The 17,086-nt window shown below is 36.2% G+C and overlaps 1 protein-coding gene and 1 long non-coding RNA gene across 2 annotated transcripts in view; both read left to right on the top strand.

Annotated features, from left to right (window-relative positions):
• The window catches only part of LOC143902156 (uncharacterized), a 32,408-nt gene extending 26,194 nt beyond the window's left edge, over positions 1 to 6,214 (top strand). The window contains exon 8 of the long non-coding RNA XR_013258273.1: positions 5,735 to 6,214. This is a non-coding gene — a long non-coding RNA (uncharacterized LOC143902156). The remainder of the gene's footprint in view (positions 1 to 5,734) is intronic.
• A 971-nt stretch (positions 6,215 to 7,185) lies between these two features.
• Positions 7,186 to 12,423, top strand: LOC143902151 (uncharacterized). Its single transcript, XM_077414853.1, has 8 exons — positions 7,186 to 7,257; positions 7,338 to 7,652; positions 7,747 to 7,809; positions 8,047 to 8,227; positions 9,198 to 9,301; positions 9,545 to 9,758; positions 10,549 to 10,689; positions 11,360 to 12,423. Exons 1-8 carry the CDS (start codon positions 7,207 to 7,209, stop codon positions 11,500 to 11,502), a joined length of 1,212 nt encoding a protein of 403 aa, XP_077270979.1. The 5' UTR covers positions 7,186 to 7,206; the 3' UTR covers positions 11,503 to 12,423.
• The last annotated feature ends 4,663 nt before the right edge of the window (positions 12,424 to 17,086 follow it).

The raw sequence follows: 17,086 nt of genomic DNA, 5'->3' as shown, positions 1-17,086 counted from the left end.
ATCGCGTTGCCCTCATTCAGGACAACGTGCCGGTATCAGCTTGGGGTCACGTCGACACGGAGTCCAATCCGGCGGATCACTGCTCCCGCGGGCTTTATCCTCGCGATCTGGTGGCCTGTTCGATGTGGTGGGCAGGCCCTGAGTGGCTTGTTCGCTTCGAACCCCGAGTTGAGCCGTCCCACGATTCGGAAACCCCTCCGATCGAGGAGGAGAAAATCGTATCGCTCGTGACGCTCGAGCCGCCTGACGCGGTACATTCATTGCTCGAAAGATTCTCATCAATCGAGAAAATTGGTCGAATTATAGCATACATTCTCAGGTTTGTACATCACTCCCGTGCAAAATCTGCTCCTACGACTTTGGCCATAGATCAGCTCGAACTGCATTCCGCGTTACTACTCGTTGTGAAGAGTGTACAGGCGGATGCTTTCCGCGATGAGATCGATCGTCTTCAAAGCGGGAGAAGGCTCCCCAAGCCCTTTCGCAAACTCGCTCCCTTCCTTGATCCGGTGGGTATTCTCAGGGTGGGCGGCAGGCTTGCAAAATCCGGATTGACATTCGAGAACAAGCACCCTGCCTTACTGCCCTGTAAACATAGACTCACAGATCTCGTTATCGAACACGTGCACCGCACGAACATGCACCCTGGTCGGCGCACGCTGCAATACCTGCTCACGCAACATTATTGGGTCCTCGGGGTGCATCGCGCTATACAGCGCGTACTCTCGAGATGTCATCAATGTTTCCGCGTAAGGCCACACACTTCTCAGCCCCTCATGGCGGAACTACCGGCCGATAGGGTCCGACAGGCCAAGCCATTTTCGATCAGCGGCGTGGACTTCGCGGGACCGTTCAACATAGTCACGCGACGAGCCCGGGGGGTCTCCTCCGTCAAAGTGTACGCGTGCCTTTTCGTATGCTTTTCGGTTAAGGCGGTGCACCTGGAAGCCGCCTTCTCGTTGTCCACCGACTCCTTCCTCGCTGCGCTGCGACGCTTTGTGGCCCGACGCGGACGCTGCTCGCTCCTCTACAGCGACTGCGGAACGAATTTTGTAGGGGCCGCACGGGAACTAGAAGGCCGCATGGGCCTCGCAGCGGAGCGAGAGAAGATCAAGTGGTCCTTTAATCCTCCCTCCGCGCCCCACTTCGGGGGCCTCTGGGAGGCGGGAGTCAAGACCTTTAAAACCCACCTGCGGCGGACCGTGGGTGATCAAGTCCTCTCAATAGAGGAATTCACGACGGTCCTCGCGCAGGTCGAGGCCGTCCTGAATTCCAGACCCCTCTGCCCGATGAGCACCGACCCTGCCGACCTCGAAGTCCTATCACCGGGTCACTTCCTCACGATGGAACCGCTCGTCTCCGTTCCCACTCAAGACGTGACCCCGTTACCGATGAATCGGCTGAGTCGGTGGCAACTCGTCCAACGAATACACCAAGACTTTTGGAGGCGCTGGCATCAGGAGTATCTCCACACCCTGCAACAGCGTCCCAAATGTTGGACCTCAGTCAACCCGCTCGGTGTCGGTGCGTTAGTCCTCATCAAGGACGCCAACATGCCTCCTCTGCGTTGGAGGCGAGGACGAGTGGAGGCGCTGCATCCGGGCGGCGACGGCGTCCCGCGTGTCGCCACGGTGCGGGTGGCGGACGGCACTATCACGCGTCCCCTAGTGAAGCTGTGCCCCCTACCGATGGGCCCTGCTCCACAGGCGACCGATTCAAATTGAAATAAAATACAACTCGTTGTATTTTAATGGGCGGTATGTTTGGCGCTCACCAAACTGTAGTTAGATGCATGTATTGTTTAGTCTCATTACTCGTTGTACATAATATTCTTGCGTACCTAGTCTTAAGTATTTCGGTGACTCGCGCGAAACGTCGGCGGATCGCGATCAACGCGGAATCGATAATCGCGCGACTCACCAATCGGTGCTGCCCTCGCTCACCCCACGAGGGCACCCGCCAGAAGAACAAGCACTCGCTCGCGACACTGTTCCAGCGCCGCGAGCCCTCAGCACTCATCGTTACGACGTCTGATCGTTACGACGTCTCGGAGCACGGAGAGATTAACGAAGCACAGATAGAGTATCGGAGCAGAGAGACTTGTGCTAATATTCGGAGTCGCGAGATCATCCGCTCGCTCCCGAATAGTGCGGTCGCCCACTTTCTCGGCTTGTCTGTGTGCTGCCTTTACTTGCTTCCTCCTGCTTGCTTGCTGCCTGCCTTAAATTACTGCTGCCTGCCTCGCTTTCGCCTTGCTTGCTGCCCTGCCTGCGTTGCTGCACGAGCCCGATCGCGACCGAGACGAGACCGCCAGGAGTCGACGGCACAACGAACGGTGAGTCGCATTTGTTTAACTTAATTTTCGCTTTGGGGAGACTTTACACATCCCCCCTGGTCCTTCGAGCTTCGCTTTATCGCAAATCCGGGTACGGCTCTACCGCCCCCCGAGCATTAATATTTTACTATATTATGTTCAAAGTTTTCTTATTCCTGTTTAGCTTTTATTTTATTTTATTTTTCGGGATTTTAATTTATTTTAACTGGCAAACTAACTATTTTAACTGGAAAGACAGTTTTTCAGATAAAACGTCAGATGGAGAGTTTCCTCCAATTATGTCATTATGTGTTGATACAGTTATTTTTTTTTTAAATTAAGTTTTTCATCCGATTTTATATGCGCAAATATTATATTTGTATCGATACTTTGTTCTATATGTAATCAATATGTCACACTTGGTTATCTGGGCACATATTACTACTATTGATACAGAACATCTATTAATGTCACTTTATTCTTCTAGAAAATATTGTTTCGATAAGTAAAAGTGATTAGTTAAATGTATTTTCGCGATGGATCCGACAAAAAACAAGAAAGTTTATAAGCTTATTCTTTCATCATCATATGAGTCTACACAAGTTTGCAAGAGAACACGTGATAGATGGCGTAATAAAGCCAAAAAGGCAAAAAGAGAAAGTAATGTCGTGTTGAATGCGTCAGGTGACGAAGAAAGTAATGTCCCCCATGAAAATGTTTCAAGCTGTCAACCGGGAACGTCAAATTCTGCAGATAATTTCATTTTTCCTGCTGTGTCGGAGAATGAAGTACCAACCATTGGTTTTCCACTGAACGAGGGACATGATTTCTTTTTCGACACATTGTCGAATGCTTCTACTGACGATCGTAATTATATGTTACTGGACGAGAATCTAAACGAAGATTCCATTGAACAAATAGCCGATAACCTATCTTCGAGCGAAAGCCAATCCGAAAATAATGAAAGTGAATCGACTTCAGCAGATGAAGACGATTCCTAAGACGGATCCCAGGACGAATCCCAAGATGAATCCAATCTGCATTTCAATATCGATAAGATGCATGGTACCACCGTGATGTTTCCCGAATCTCATCTTACGGTATCGGATGTATTGCTAATGATAGAAACATATGCAGTGACAAAAAATCTCACGCGCCAAAATCAAGATGACTTGATAGATCTCGTTAAGATTGTAGCTGGTCCTGATTTTGAATGCTGGAATGCAACTCATTATGCAAGAGGAAAAGTTTTTAATCCACCTCGCGATAAAATGACATTACATTTCTATTGCGAAACTAAGAATTGCTACCAACTGATAGCCTCGAAAAGTTTGGCTGAAAAAATGTGCCGTGTGCGAACTGAATGTGTATCTTGTAAGAAGCAGTATACACTTTCGTCAGAAAGTTCGAATCAATTTCTGTCTATTGATGTAAAATATCAACTGAAGATGATGCTGAGTGATGCAAGTATGCAATCAGATTTATTGGAAACCATTGAATCAATAAAACAAACACCAAATGATGGATTAATACGCGAAATATATGACAGTCGTCTGTACCAGAAAGTCCAACAACTCTTACCGGGAGCTTTAACTTATAATGTAAACACAGATGGCGCTCCAATGTTTAAGAGTTCAAGTCGTAGCTTCTGGCCAATTCAACTTCACATTAATGAATTGAGTCCTCGCGTTCGATTTCGTAACGTCATACTTGGTGGACTATTTGTAACTTCCAAAGAGCCGAAGCCTGAATTCATGAAGATGTATTTATCAATTTTCATCGATCAGGCTAAAGATCTAATGAATAATGGAGTAAATTTTACACATCGATTGACCGGAAAGAAAATTAACTATAAATTTTACTGTCTTCTACTATGCATGGACTCAGTAGCTCGTCCAGTTGTACAGTTTCGCGTACAGTTCAACGGACATTACGGATGTAGTTGGTGCTATGCGTATGGATTTTATGATGGTAGTGCAATGCGATATCCAATGTGTCGCATCGATCCAAAATTAAGATCACACGAAAGTCACTTACAAGACGTTGACAAGGTTGAAAGAATTTATCGCGCCGGCTTAACGATAAACGGTGTAAAAGGTCGATCGGAACTGCTGCGGATGAATCATTTTAATTGCGTTTGGGGTCTCCCCATAGATTACATGCACGGTGTATTACTAGGTGTGACCAAACAATTATGGAGCATATGGACTACAGCCTCAAGGAATTGTTATTTAAAGCCAAGTGATAGAGAGGAAATAAATAACCGTCGATCAAAAATTAAGCGACCGCATGAAATTCAGAGACTGGTAAGGCCGATAAAAGATGCACCAAAGTGGAAAGCATCGGAATGGGAATCTTGGCTGTTATTTGACAGTGTACCATGCCTACAAGGGATACTCAACGACGAATGTTTTGAATCTTATATTTTGTTTGTTCGAAGCGTTAACACCCTACTGAAAAGCGAGATCAGCGAAGCAGAGCTTCGAAAATGCGAATGTGATCTGCTTCAATTTGTGGGAGAGTGTGAAATTCTGTATGGAGAGGAAGTAATGACATTCAATCTGCATTCAATGCTGCACCTATGTGAATCGGTTAGACAAAGTGGGCTGCTATGGGCAAGTTCAACATTTCCTTTTGAAAATGGAATTTTTTATTTCAAACGCCACATCAATGCGCCTCACGGTGTAAGCCATCAAATTGCAAATTTAGTATTAAAAAAACAATTTATTAAATCAAATATCAACGATGCTTCAACGGTGCCTGCTTGTCGTAATTACTGTCATAATTTATTTAAACCAAATCGTCTGGTAAACTGCGTGAAAAGTGATAATGGTGTGACACTGATCGGTACAGGCCGACACGACAAAAAGATTCAAACAGTGATGATGAATCACCTAGATGGAGTACAGATACCGGTTAAAGTATTTAATCGATGTATTTACAAGGAAATCGTGTTGCGCAGTACCTCATACATTCGTCCACAAAAAACAGATGATACTGTAGTACAAATAAAATCAAAGAAAATAATTAAAATTCACAGCTTTGTACTTGTCAACAATACATGTTACCTATACGGTCGTGAAATGTTAATAACTCCGTGGATGTTTAAGGGAAGAGTACAATTGAACCATTTGTTTGAAGTACAAGACACAGAAGGGGATGTACTAGTTGTTAACGCCGAAAATGTTCAATGCAAAGTAATACACTTTTCTACCGGAATCAAAGACTACATCGCCTTCTTTCCCAAAAATTTGGAAATGTAGAAGATCAATTCCTGTACATTAAAGCGCTTTGTAAAAATAATTTTTGAATGATTTTTTTATGTACTTTGAAGTCGTGTTGAATAAAACAAGGTCCGTTATTTTTAACAATACAATAATGGATTTAATTTTGCATACACACAAAAACAATCTTTGGCAGGCAACAATGGAAAATGAAAACAAAAAAGATGGAAGTAAAGAAAAGGAAAGTTTATGTTTTGAAAGAGACACAGAAGAGAAACGAGAGCAAATAAACAGTCACAAAAAAACATCACAACAGCAAGGTGATTTGTTAAAAAAGAGAGAGAGGCATAGAGAAGAAGATAATGAAGAAGAAAAAGAAAATAAGGTCAGTTACATTAATACAATTTTTAATAATTGTGCAGCGTTTAAGGGGGAAACCTGGTTTAGGAGGCTTAAAAATGCATGACTTTTAGAAAAAAATTTTCAGCTATAATAAAACCAATCACTTCCAAATTTTAAGGGCGTTTTTATTACTTATTTCAACTGAATAAAATAATTTTTTTATTAAAAAATATTGACATCTTTGTTTTAAAAATGGAGTCATGTTGGTAGTGCCAAGCCGTGCAGTTGTTCCACTGTGTACACTCTAGCGATTGTAATTTTTGTTTGAAACCAATAAATCATCAATTTTTTTCTTTAATTTTATGTAATTACCTTCTAGTTAAACCAAAAAAATTAAAAAAAAGCAAAAATTGAATAATTTATATGACTTGGAAAGAAAGTTACGATTTTCACAAAAAAAATTTCGACGTTTTCTTCCAATAAAATTAATCTAATTTAACTTTTTTCAAAAACATTTTAGTTTAACTAATAGAGGTACTAATTTATAAAACAAGCCCAGAAACAGTTCAATCGATTTATTAGATTTTTCTCTATCGTGTACACAAACTAAAAAAAAATGTTTTTACTAATAAAGAGTGGGAATGTAAAAAAATAGTGATAATTGAAAAAAATGTAAAAATGCTCTCACCTCATAACCATATTTTCTAATATAAACAGTTGTATAGGTTATATGTACGAAATGAAATGTTCCCACTCTTCAGAATACGTGCACAAACAATAATGTACCGTTGAAACTGAGATTGAAAGCCTGTAAAAAATATGTGGGCTTCGAAGAAATTGTGTAAAATATTTTCCACAAAAATATACACGCAGGCTGATGTTATTTCGTTAGACAAAGACAGATAGAGGAAAAACAAAATTAGAAATGTTGACATTAAAGTTTGCGGAACAGATGTATATTTGCTCCACGCATGACTTTCTCGAGGCTGTAACTCGAAAAGTACTTTGAATTTTGGCCTAAAATAGGATATTCTCAGATAGTGCTACTATCGATTAAGACAACTTCTTGAAATTCGATTTTTTAGACCCTATAAACCAGGTTTTTCCCCTTAAGATATCAACCTGAAATTGAGCACATAACGTATATTCCAGAAAGGTGATAAAAGAATAAAAGTTTTAAAAGATAGTAAAATTAAAAAAAAGTTGAAGGAGGGCATAGCGCAACTGAATCAATCGGAGGTACGTTAGAACCGTAACAAATTGTAAAAACTTCATTAGACGAGAATTTATACTATCGCTGCAAATATTCTCTTCATTTACAACTTTATGTTAACTTTTCAGATATCTTTATCAGATGACATCTCAAAAGATTCTAAAGTGAGTAGCAAATTGTAATTGTTATCATCTTATTGTTAGTTCAAACAGGACCTGCTTTCATCAAATCATGTTTTCTGTAGATTTCGGACAGTGTTGCGACACCCCATACAGCGTCTCCGATAAAAAGCGTCGAACTGTCGTCAAATAATTCGTTTACGACAGATGAATACCCGGAAGAATTTCAAGTTTTAAAGTCCCCTTTGGTTGAGGTTTCCTTGGATAGTTCATTAATGCTACCTCCGAACAGTGAATCTCAAACAAAAGATGCGACTCCGCCGAATGAGGCATCAAATTTTGATAAATTGGTCCCTCCTCCGTCGGAGCCGGAGCCGGAATCTGCCGGGCTTTCAAGCATGACTCACTCAGGTTCATCGAATTCGAATAATAATAACAAGGTGTGAAGGCAGAATTACTATCTATTTTTATCTACTGTGAAGTTATTAAGTCACAATTTGCAATGTCCTTTAAAAAAATCTATTATATCCTCAGCATGCAAAACATTCTAAAAAGAAGAAATCGCATTTTACAAAAAAGCACGCCCGTAAAACAAATGTAAGTGAATGCAACTGAGAAGAAACCCTTGAAATTGGAGAAACTTGCTACTGTTTTATCATAACACATTTTCCACCATCATAAAACTTCTTAATAAAGCGGAAAGTTATGAGGAAGCAATATGCAAATATCTGAGTTGGTGCAGGTGTTTCTTTTTTCATTTGTGTCTTATTCTGAATACTGTTAGATGAGGATAAAAATGTATATATCAAAAATAAAAAAATATCGTATTTATAGGATAAATCGCGCTCAAAGAAGATAGAAAAAGTGGATATTGCTGATTGCCTGCAAAAGCTAAATGAAAAAGTTGAAAAATTAACAAATAAATTTGAAGAATCGGAACAGTCACGTACAAAATTTGAAGCATCAATATTGAAATCCCTCAGCACGATAGAGAGCAACTGGAAGCAGCTACAGAGTAAGTATTTTTTGTTACCTGATAATGGTGAATATTCCAGTCTCTATCCATGCTATTAAAGAAAAATATATTACTAAAAATATATGGATAACAATGGCTTTGAGAGTCTCGAACACGATTGTTAATGCGTGTTAATAAAAATACTTTAATTTTGTGATAATGTCATTAAAAATATCATTAAAAAAGTATTTGTAATTGTGAAAAAACTTCCAATCATAATATTTTTGTCGTTAAAGATATTAAACGTCCTGATTTATCAGGTCAATAAAAGTAGTTTACTTCCAAAATTGTGAAACAAAATTTTTTGTACATGACTCCGTGTTATTACATAATAAATATGTATAAAAGTAGGGGAGACCGGGGCTAAACCGCCAACGGGGTTGAACCGCCAAATCAAATATCTCGGAACCTGGTATATTGTGCGAACTCGCTATTAACATTGTAAACGCTGCTTATGGTATTCATGTGACCAACGGAGTTTCGGCAGGTTACCTGCCGTGTTATGATTTTCACGAGGGCAAACGTGTTTTCGTGGTGAAAAGTGAAATTATCTGCGCGTGGAAATTTTGTAATATCTGCAATAATATTTGCTTTCCAAATCTTGAGGTATGTGATTATAAATGCATGCTGATTATAAAGAGTAATGCATGCTGAACACGAATCCAGTGTAGATTTCTATTATTTCATGGGCAATCAAACCTGAAACTGATTTATCCCGGGGGGGGGGGGGTGGCAGTTCAACCCCGGCATTTTTGAGATTTCTATTTTTCCACCGTTGTCGTTTTTGGTCTATACCAGTTAAACAAAGCAACATAGATAAAAATTTCCTATACAAATTTTGTAGTTAAAGGTTTACTCTTTACAGTGGTGTACCACATTTAACTAAAATTATTTATTTTGTTGTTAAAAATTGGCACCGAAAAAAAACTGGCGGTTTAACTCCGGCCTCCCCTAATTTCAAAAATTACAGGTGCTCGTACAGCAGCAGGTGACAATAACAAAAACGTACATCTTGATGACATTAATAAACCTCCGCTCCCGGGATTTATCCGTAAAGATGGCAATGAAGAAAAGGTAAGCCAAAGTATATTGAATTAACAGTTTGGTTGGATAATGTAGTTAGGCTGCAAATGTTATTTCCGCATTAACATGTGGTTTACATTCGCTTCTCTTCAAAATGCCGACGCATTTTTGCAAAAAAAGAATATTCTGAAACTGCTATCTTTCGCATGCTCTTAACTTCCGGCTGCTTCATGTCAGCCTATAAAAAGAAGTTTATTACATGGTGTTTTAAAGAATTTATTTTGAAAATAACAGGTACACTGTGGCCAGAATATTTGGATTTGTAAGATGACTTATGACAATGCCGTCTTTAATGCACGTTCAGACGGGATGTTCGTAAAAAATATGGCTCTCGCTATTTTTAGGGATAAGAAACTGAAAGAATCGAGCGTAACAGGTGCACCATCCAATCGCACCAAGAGTGATCCGAAGCCCTCGCTGAATCCCACAAAGGCACTTGCTGTTCGCGGTAAGTATCCATTTTTATATTGCATTAATAATCAAGTTAATTTAATCGTTCATCTCTATGTGACATCGGCTTAGGGGAGCACTTTTTATTGACTTGTAGTCTTAAAAATTAATGATGCCACGAAACTTTTGTGGAAGCAATAAAAGAAAAGTTGCCAAATGTTTGGAAACAAATTACTTTTTTAATTAATATATTTACACGGGTTTTTTATATTTATTTATATATTTACACGGACGTTTAAAATATTGGATTACTATCTTTTTCTAAAAAGGAGATGTGAAGTTTATTGTTGTCGCTTTTCCGCGATGCCGATTGGTTCTCTTGCTGCGCTTACTTCATTTGCAGCTGTCATTGTATATTTTGACAGTTGTGTATAATAGGGTTAATAGTGAAATGTTAAAGATAAATAGCACGCGCGTAGCGCGCGTATGTAGTGTCTAGTGTATTTAAATAACGTGTAGAAAAGTTATTTTTTTAAACACCACCGAACAACCACTCTCGTGTGATTTCCATAGCGCTATTTTTATTTCGTACTCACGCGATCACGTATTTTTTAGCCTTTTCCTAGGGTGACCTGCATGTAGGTCACACCCCAAATTGTTAATCCAATGTTTTAAAAGGCATATATTTTTCTTAAAAAATTTTAAACAGATTGATGCACTTCGTAAAATTTAGCGTTTACCCCAAGATATGTACCCCCCAAAAAATAATTTAATTATACTTTTTGTTACTGTGTGTCGGTTGGTGTTCCATATGATATAACCTTCATAGAAGTAAATATATTTTACAGATATATTCAGGTACTTTTTGGAGTCATATCGTCGCTATGATAAGGACAAGATTGAAGAGTTGGTAGGGGATTACCAAACGTTTATAAGACAAAAAATCTCTGACATGAACAGAGTCACCAAACGCGTCGTGAAAACGACAAGTAAGTTAATAGATTTATAATTTTTTGTAGACAACAATAGGACGAGCTAACCACGACTTACTTCCAAGTCATGATTTAAGCCTATTCTACAATTGCATAAACGTAGGGTTGTAGGATTAGGAGTAGTGGTGTAGTAGTGGAGTAGTAGTGGAGTAGTAGTGGAGTAGGAGTAGTAGGATGTTGTACAACGGATCAATCTACAATAGAGTAAAAATACCGTTATAAACTTGATTACAGCAACCTGCAAACAGAGTGCAGTTTTTTGTTCCAAACTTGGAGCAGTACTTTCTTCGATAAAAACGGTAAAAACAAAAAACACTACAATAAAAAAAGAATTTCCAACTTGAGATCTTGAGAGTTGTTTTCACGTGTATTTCGATAAAAAGAATGATGGCGGCGTGGTCACGTGAATAACAGCACTCTGGTTAGTTGGCTCATATGTTTACATCTGGCGTAGTCGTGAAAGAAGAAGTTCAACCATCTTCCACAACACGCTCTACAACCGGAAGTACCGCTTTACAACCACGCCTTACAAAACTCTTACAACTATTTACGACCACGTTTATGCAATTGTAGAATAGCCTTTATTTCCAGTAAAAATTTAGTTTGATAAAAATTTAAAATTTGGAAACAATATAAAAAGTAAGTTAAAGGCTTATGTGTGTTGTAGACAAAAAAGGACCAAAAAATAAGAGCGCACCTCCAGATAACTGTGACAAAAATCGTAGCAACAGCAACAGCAGCAGCAGCAGCAGCAACAGCAGCAGTAGCAGTTCTAGCAGTGACAACAGCGATGACAACAGCGATGACTGATTTGTCATTTTCCCCTTTTTCCCTTTTTTCACGTTACATTTCTTTTTTTTTACCGATAATATATCGTACTCACATTTCTTTACTGCTGTGTACTCGGACTTGCCGCTATCATCGGTTACGCTTCTTTATAAGATTTGTGTTTCATTATTATTTCGCTGAACTAATCGAACTTTGTGAGTCGGGTCGAGTCAGCAAATCGAATACGCTATAAGTGATTTTCGTATAAAAATTATTAAATGTATTTGACAATTTAACAATTTATTTATCACGATAGAATAAATAGATATTACAAAATCATTAAACAGTAATGCATATTTATTTAAAAATTATTATAATATTGTTAAAAATTATAAGTATTAATTTTAATATATTTATTTGATGTAAAAACTGTTTATAATTAGAAAGTAATTATTTTTTAATTTTTAAAATATCGATCATTTTGTTTATTTCTATAACGTATTTTTTACTTGGTTTCACGTTTATAACGTTTGTTTACAACGATTGAAAACATTCTCGTCCTAAAGTAACTGCATCGGAAAAATCAAATGTAAACTGATACAAACTAGAGTGAGGTTTTCACAAAACAAAAATGCATATACCGATAGGTGCAGATAAAAAAATTATTTGCAAATACGGATAAATCGTCGAATGACTATTTTTCGACCCGAGAATCCATATAGCGACCGATTGAAGGCAGTCTCATCTATAAAAGTGGCTACATTTGAAAAATCCAATGTAAACTAATACTTAATTAACCCGTATTTACTGATACAAACTAGAGTGAGGTTTTCACAAAGCACAAATGCATACCGATAGGTGCAGATAAAAAATTGTTTGTAAATACGGATAAATCGTCGAATGACTAATTTTCGACCCGAGAATCCATATAGCGACCGATTGAAGGCAGTCTCATCTATGAAAGTGGCTACATTTGAAAAATCCAATGTAAACTAATACTTAATTAACCCGTATTTACTGATACAAACTAGAGTGAGGTTTTCACAAAGCACAAATGCATACCGATAGGTGCAGATAAAAAATTGTTTGTAAATACGGATAAATCGTCGAATGACTAATTTTCGACCCGAGAATCCATATAGCGACCGATTGAAGGCAGTTTCATCTAGAAAAGTGACTGCATTGGAAAAATCCGATGTAAACAGACACTTATTTAACCGTATTTACTGATAAGAATCGAATTTGTATTGAGGTCGAACTTTTCACAATACGAATATGTGCATATAAAAAGTACTTTGCAGATACGGATTCACGCTCTTTGAACCAAAGATACTTTTTAAATATGACAGTCCATATACAGAATGATTGCTGCCGAAATCTGATTAAAACATATACGTTCCTCTATAATCTCTATATATTGATCGTGTTGTAAGTCCTGATAAAATCCTAGCTTGTAAGTGCAAGTTTATTCCGATTGAGTTCAATAAAAAATTTAAATTTTAAGGTATGTGCAATTGCTGATTAAAAACAATCAAATCATTAAAATTATTTGCAATTGCAGATAAAAGACGACCAAAGTTTGAAGAATAGCTGCAATCTCAGATTGACCTGCGTCGAGTTTCTTTGGAGTTCTATCTGTTTGTATGAGTTGTAATAGATACACATAAAATTTGATTGAATCAACAAATTCCAAAAATCATCAATTCTATCAGAAGTTATGAGAGATTCCAAGGACAAAAACACATTATTTTCAGATAGAATATATTTTTTTTATCAGTTTCTATCGGTTCTTTGCAACAGGGTAGATATAGGGGTCGATGTTGAATCTTAATCACGCGAGAATATACCGGCGATGCGCCGCGTAGCGGGCGCAAGCCGAACCCTTTCGCCGCGCGAGCCCGCGTTGCCGCTCGCGCCGCGCGCCTTCCGTCGTCTATAAACATATCAGTATAGGATTTTTTTTACTTTTCTCATATTTCCTTGTTAGTATGGCAAACTTATTTACCTTTAGGTTACAATTAAGATGTATCTGATCAAACTATTACTTTTCTTTGTCATATATTAATTTCCGGTTGAATACGCGTATATTCTACCGGTGTGATGTAAATCTAGTACATTTTATTATGAGTATTCTACATTATTCGAGAAAAATTTTCTGCGTGTATGATATTTCATAACGATTATACCGATTGGAAACGATTGAAACGGATTCGTACTCAAAGATGTAATTTCACTCGTTTTCTATCGGTTTGAATCAGTCTAAATTGTTATGATTTCGTGAACTCCAAAATCATGAAATTATAATGATTTAAACGGATTGACTGAGACCGATTCAAACTGATAAAATCCGTGAATTCCGGATATATAAACAGGATTATTTACTACTTTATTATAATTCCATTCTTTGTACTACAAATTTATTACAATGTGCAGTATTTATTTAACCTTTCGAAAACACACCTTTTTTTCATTTACGGAGAATCTGACTCTACACACACTTTGATCGTCCACCATTTTAAATTGACGAGTGCAATCAGCTTTAAAAAATTCCCAGATGTACTTGAAAAATTGTTAAATCAATTAATATAAATAAAAAGTGCCATTGAAATTATTTACATATTTTAAAAAATTAAAAAAAATTTTTTTTTTTTTTTAAATTTTTTAAAATGTGTAAATAATTTTAAGGGCACTTTTTATTTATATCAATTAATTTAACAATTTTTCAAGTACATCTGGGAATTTTTTAAAGCTGATCGCACTTGTCAATTTAAAATGGTGGACGATCAAAATGTGTGTAGAGTCAGATTAACAGTGTTCTTTAAAAAAAAAAGTTTTTTACAAAAAAAATTTAATTTTTTTGTTTAATATTTTTGGTTAAAAATTTTTTTGGCAAAAAAAAGAAAAAAAGAGTCAAATTAACCCTGTGTGTTCTTGAAGGGTTAAATAAAAACATTTTACAATTTTGCAAATATGGAATTCATGACTTTACCAAAAGGAAATCCTGTAGTAAGAACTCTATTACGTAAAAATGATGTGTTATATACAATTTTAATGATTAAAGCGGATTTAATCCAATTCACATAGCTACTTTCACTACCCAATTTAAATGAATTAAGCGCAGATACGATTGAAACCGATTAAGTATTAGAATTTAGATGAATCCGGAAATATCGCATTAAATCCGATTTCGGTGTTGTATTAAAATTTCACGATTGATGCGGATTCAATACGATTCATGTGGTCATTTTATTTACCCGATTAAAATGAATTAAGATTAATACAATTGAAACCGATTCAGTCGGATTCAGATGAATCCGGAAATATCGCATTAAATCCGATTTTGGTGTTGTATTAAAATTTTACGATTGATGCGGATTCAACACGATTCATGTGCTTACTTTATTCACCCAATTAAAATGGATGTGCATTAATACGATTGAAACTGATAACGACGGATTTAGATTAATCCGGAAATGCCGAATTAAAAACGATTCCGATTGATTTGTTATTAGAACCAATTCACTTCCAATCGGGCATCCGATTAACCGGATTGAAAACGCATTCATTCCGATTTAATTTCACCAAATTTAATACGGAACCAATCGGATTTGATCGGTCATTTTTAGCAGGGAAGCGAAAGCAGAATGAAAAAAAAGAGGATGAACAAAATTTACAGCAGAAGAAAAATTAAAAAGAAAATAAATGTTAAAATGTTAATGCTACAAAAATAAAAAAATATTTATTAATTTTAAATTAAATTAATAAAATTTTATTGAAAAAATATATCTTTCTTTAAATAATTTAGTATACAAGATCTTGAATATATCGTATTCATTAATTCAATTTGACACATTAATCTGAAGCATGCTATGTGTGGCATGCTTCATATTAATGTGTCAAATTGCGAGGGTTTGTTTCGCAATTGACATTAACGTTATTAAGAGAAAGACGTGAGATTTAAAATTTATTGAGATAGAGAGAGAGAGAGAGAGAGAGAGAGAGAGAGTGTGTAGAAGACAAATTTGAGGAAGACGTTAGGAAAAGACAAAGTAAGTAGAAAAGTTAGTGGAGAGATCTTTAAATAATAATCGTAAGAATAATAGCATAAATTACGTTATTTAGAATGCGTTTGAGGGTAAATTTCTTATTGGTTAGGTAAGTGGAATATTATACATTTTTAAAGAATAATGCTGCATTCGTAAACGTTACCCGGGTACACACGGGTATACTCCCTTCTCCTTCTAACTCATTGAGATAGAAAGAGAAGGGAGTATACCCATGTGTACCCGGGTTCTTCTCTTTCTATCTCAATAAGTTAGAAGGAGAAGGGAGTATACTCGTGTGCACTCAGGAGACGTTTCCGAACGCAGCCTAAGAGATTAGTAAAGTAATAGTTGGAACGTATATGTGTGAGAGTGAGAGTATACTTGTGTGCACTCAGGAGACGTTTCCGAACACAGCCTAAGAGATTAGTAAAGTAATAGTTGGAACGTAAATGTGTGAGAGTGAGAGATTGTACATAGACACATATATTTTAGGAAAAGATGAATAAGATGTGAAGAAAATCCAACAGAATTAGGATAGTAAATTATGTATATAATTCAGTGTTTCTTATTTTAATCTAATACAGTTTTCTGTTTTTCACAAAAATTTAGGTAATCGAATTATATTTGAAGAAGAAAAGTTAAACTATTCTCGACTAGAAAAGTGAGAGAAAGATAATCTTTGAAAGTTGAATTATTCGAGGAACTGTAGCGTCTTAGTAAAAAGAAGAGGAAAAGAAAGAGCTTGCTGAGTGGTAAAGTTATAGAGTATAAGCTATTTAGTGTATTCTCTCTCTCTCTCTCTCTCTCTCTCTCTCTCTCTCTCTTTTTTACATGATATTAAATATATATAAATGTTTCATTAAAAAAAGGAAACATTTACAAAAATAAAAAAAAAATCACAAAACAAAAGTCTACATTATAGTGAACGATTATATAGTCATTTTAAGAAGCAACAATTTTTATAAATAAATAAATAAATAAATAAATAAATAAATGAATAAATAAATAAATAGATAAATAAATAAATAAATAAAAATTATGGCTTCATTGTGTATAGGGTGTAACGGGCCAGCGTTCAATATCATAAAAAATAAATGAGTAATTCATTATTAAAAAAATTATATATAAATATATATACATTATATGTAATTATATGTGAAAGATGTATAAAATAAAATTATATATGGGTTTATATATCATTATATATAAGCATATATAATTCTAAAAATAACTAGATATGAACAATAGATCATATATGCACTCATGTATAGATCCATATATGAGTGCATATATGATCTTTTTTTTTTTTTTTTTTTTAAATTATGTATGTTTATAGACAAAATTTAAAAAAAAACAATAGATCATATATGCACTCATATATGGATTCATATAAGATTCATATAAAAGTATATGTAACAATATAGAATTATATAATATTATTATATATGTTCATTTCTAATTATATATAATTATGTATAATTACATATGATCATATAGAGACTAAATTCATATATAAAGAAGCATTGTTTATTTTAAAGTCAAAAACAGATATCGTTTTTGATAAAACAACGTAGACTAAC

Source organism: Temnothorax americanus, unplaced genomic scaffold (genome assembly GCF_048541705.1).
Source record: "Temnothorax americanus isolate GAGA-0224 unplaced genomic scaffold, ASM4854170v1 Scaffold38, whole genome shotgun sequence".
NCBI classification, from domain to species: domain Eukaryota; kingdom Metazoa; phylum Arthropoda; class Insecta; order Hymenoptera; family Formicidae; genus Temnothorax; species Temnothorax americanus.
The sequence above is the reverse complement of the archived record's forward strand: the minus strand, read 5'-3'. Positions and strand labels throughout refer to the sequence as shown.

Coding starts and splice junctions, on each gene's coding strand:
- LOC143902151 (XM_077414853.1), top strand. CDS start 7,207: ATGTTAACTTTTCAGATATCTTTATCAGATGACATCTCAAAAGATTCT. Junction 8,228..9,197: donor CAACTGGAAGCAGCTACAGA/GTAAGTATTTTT, acceptor CAAAAATTACAG/GTGCTCGTACAGCAGCAGGT. Junction 9,302..9,544: donor AAGATGGCAATGAAGAAAAG/GTAAGCCAAAGT, acceptor TGAAAATAACAG/GTACACTGTGGCCAGAATAT.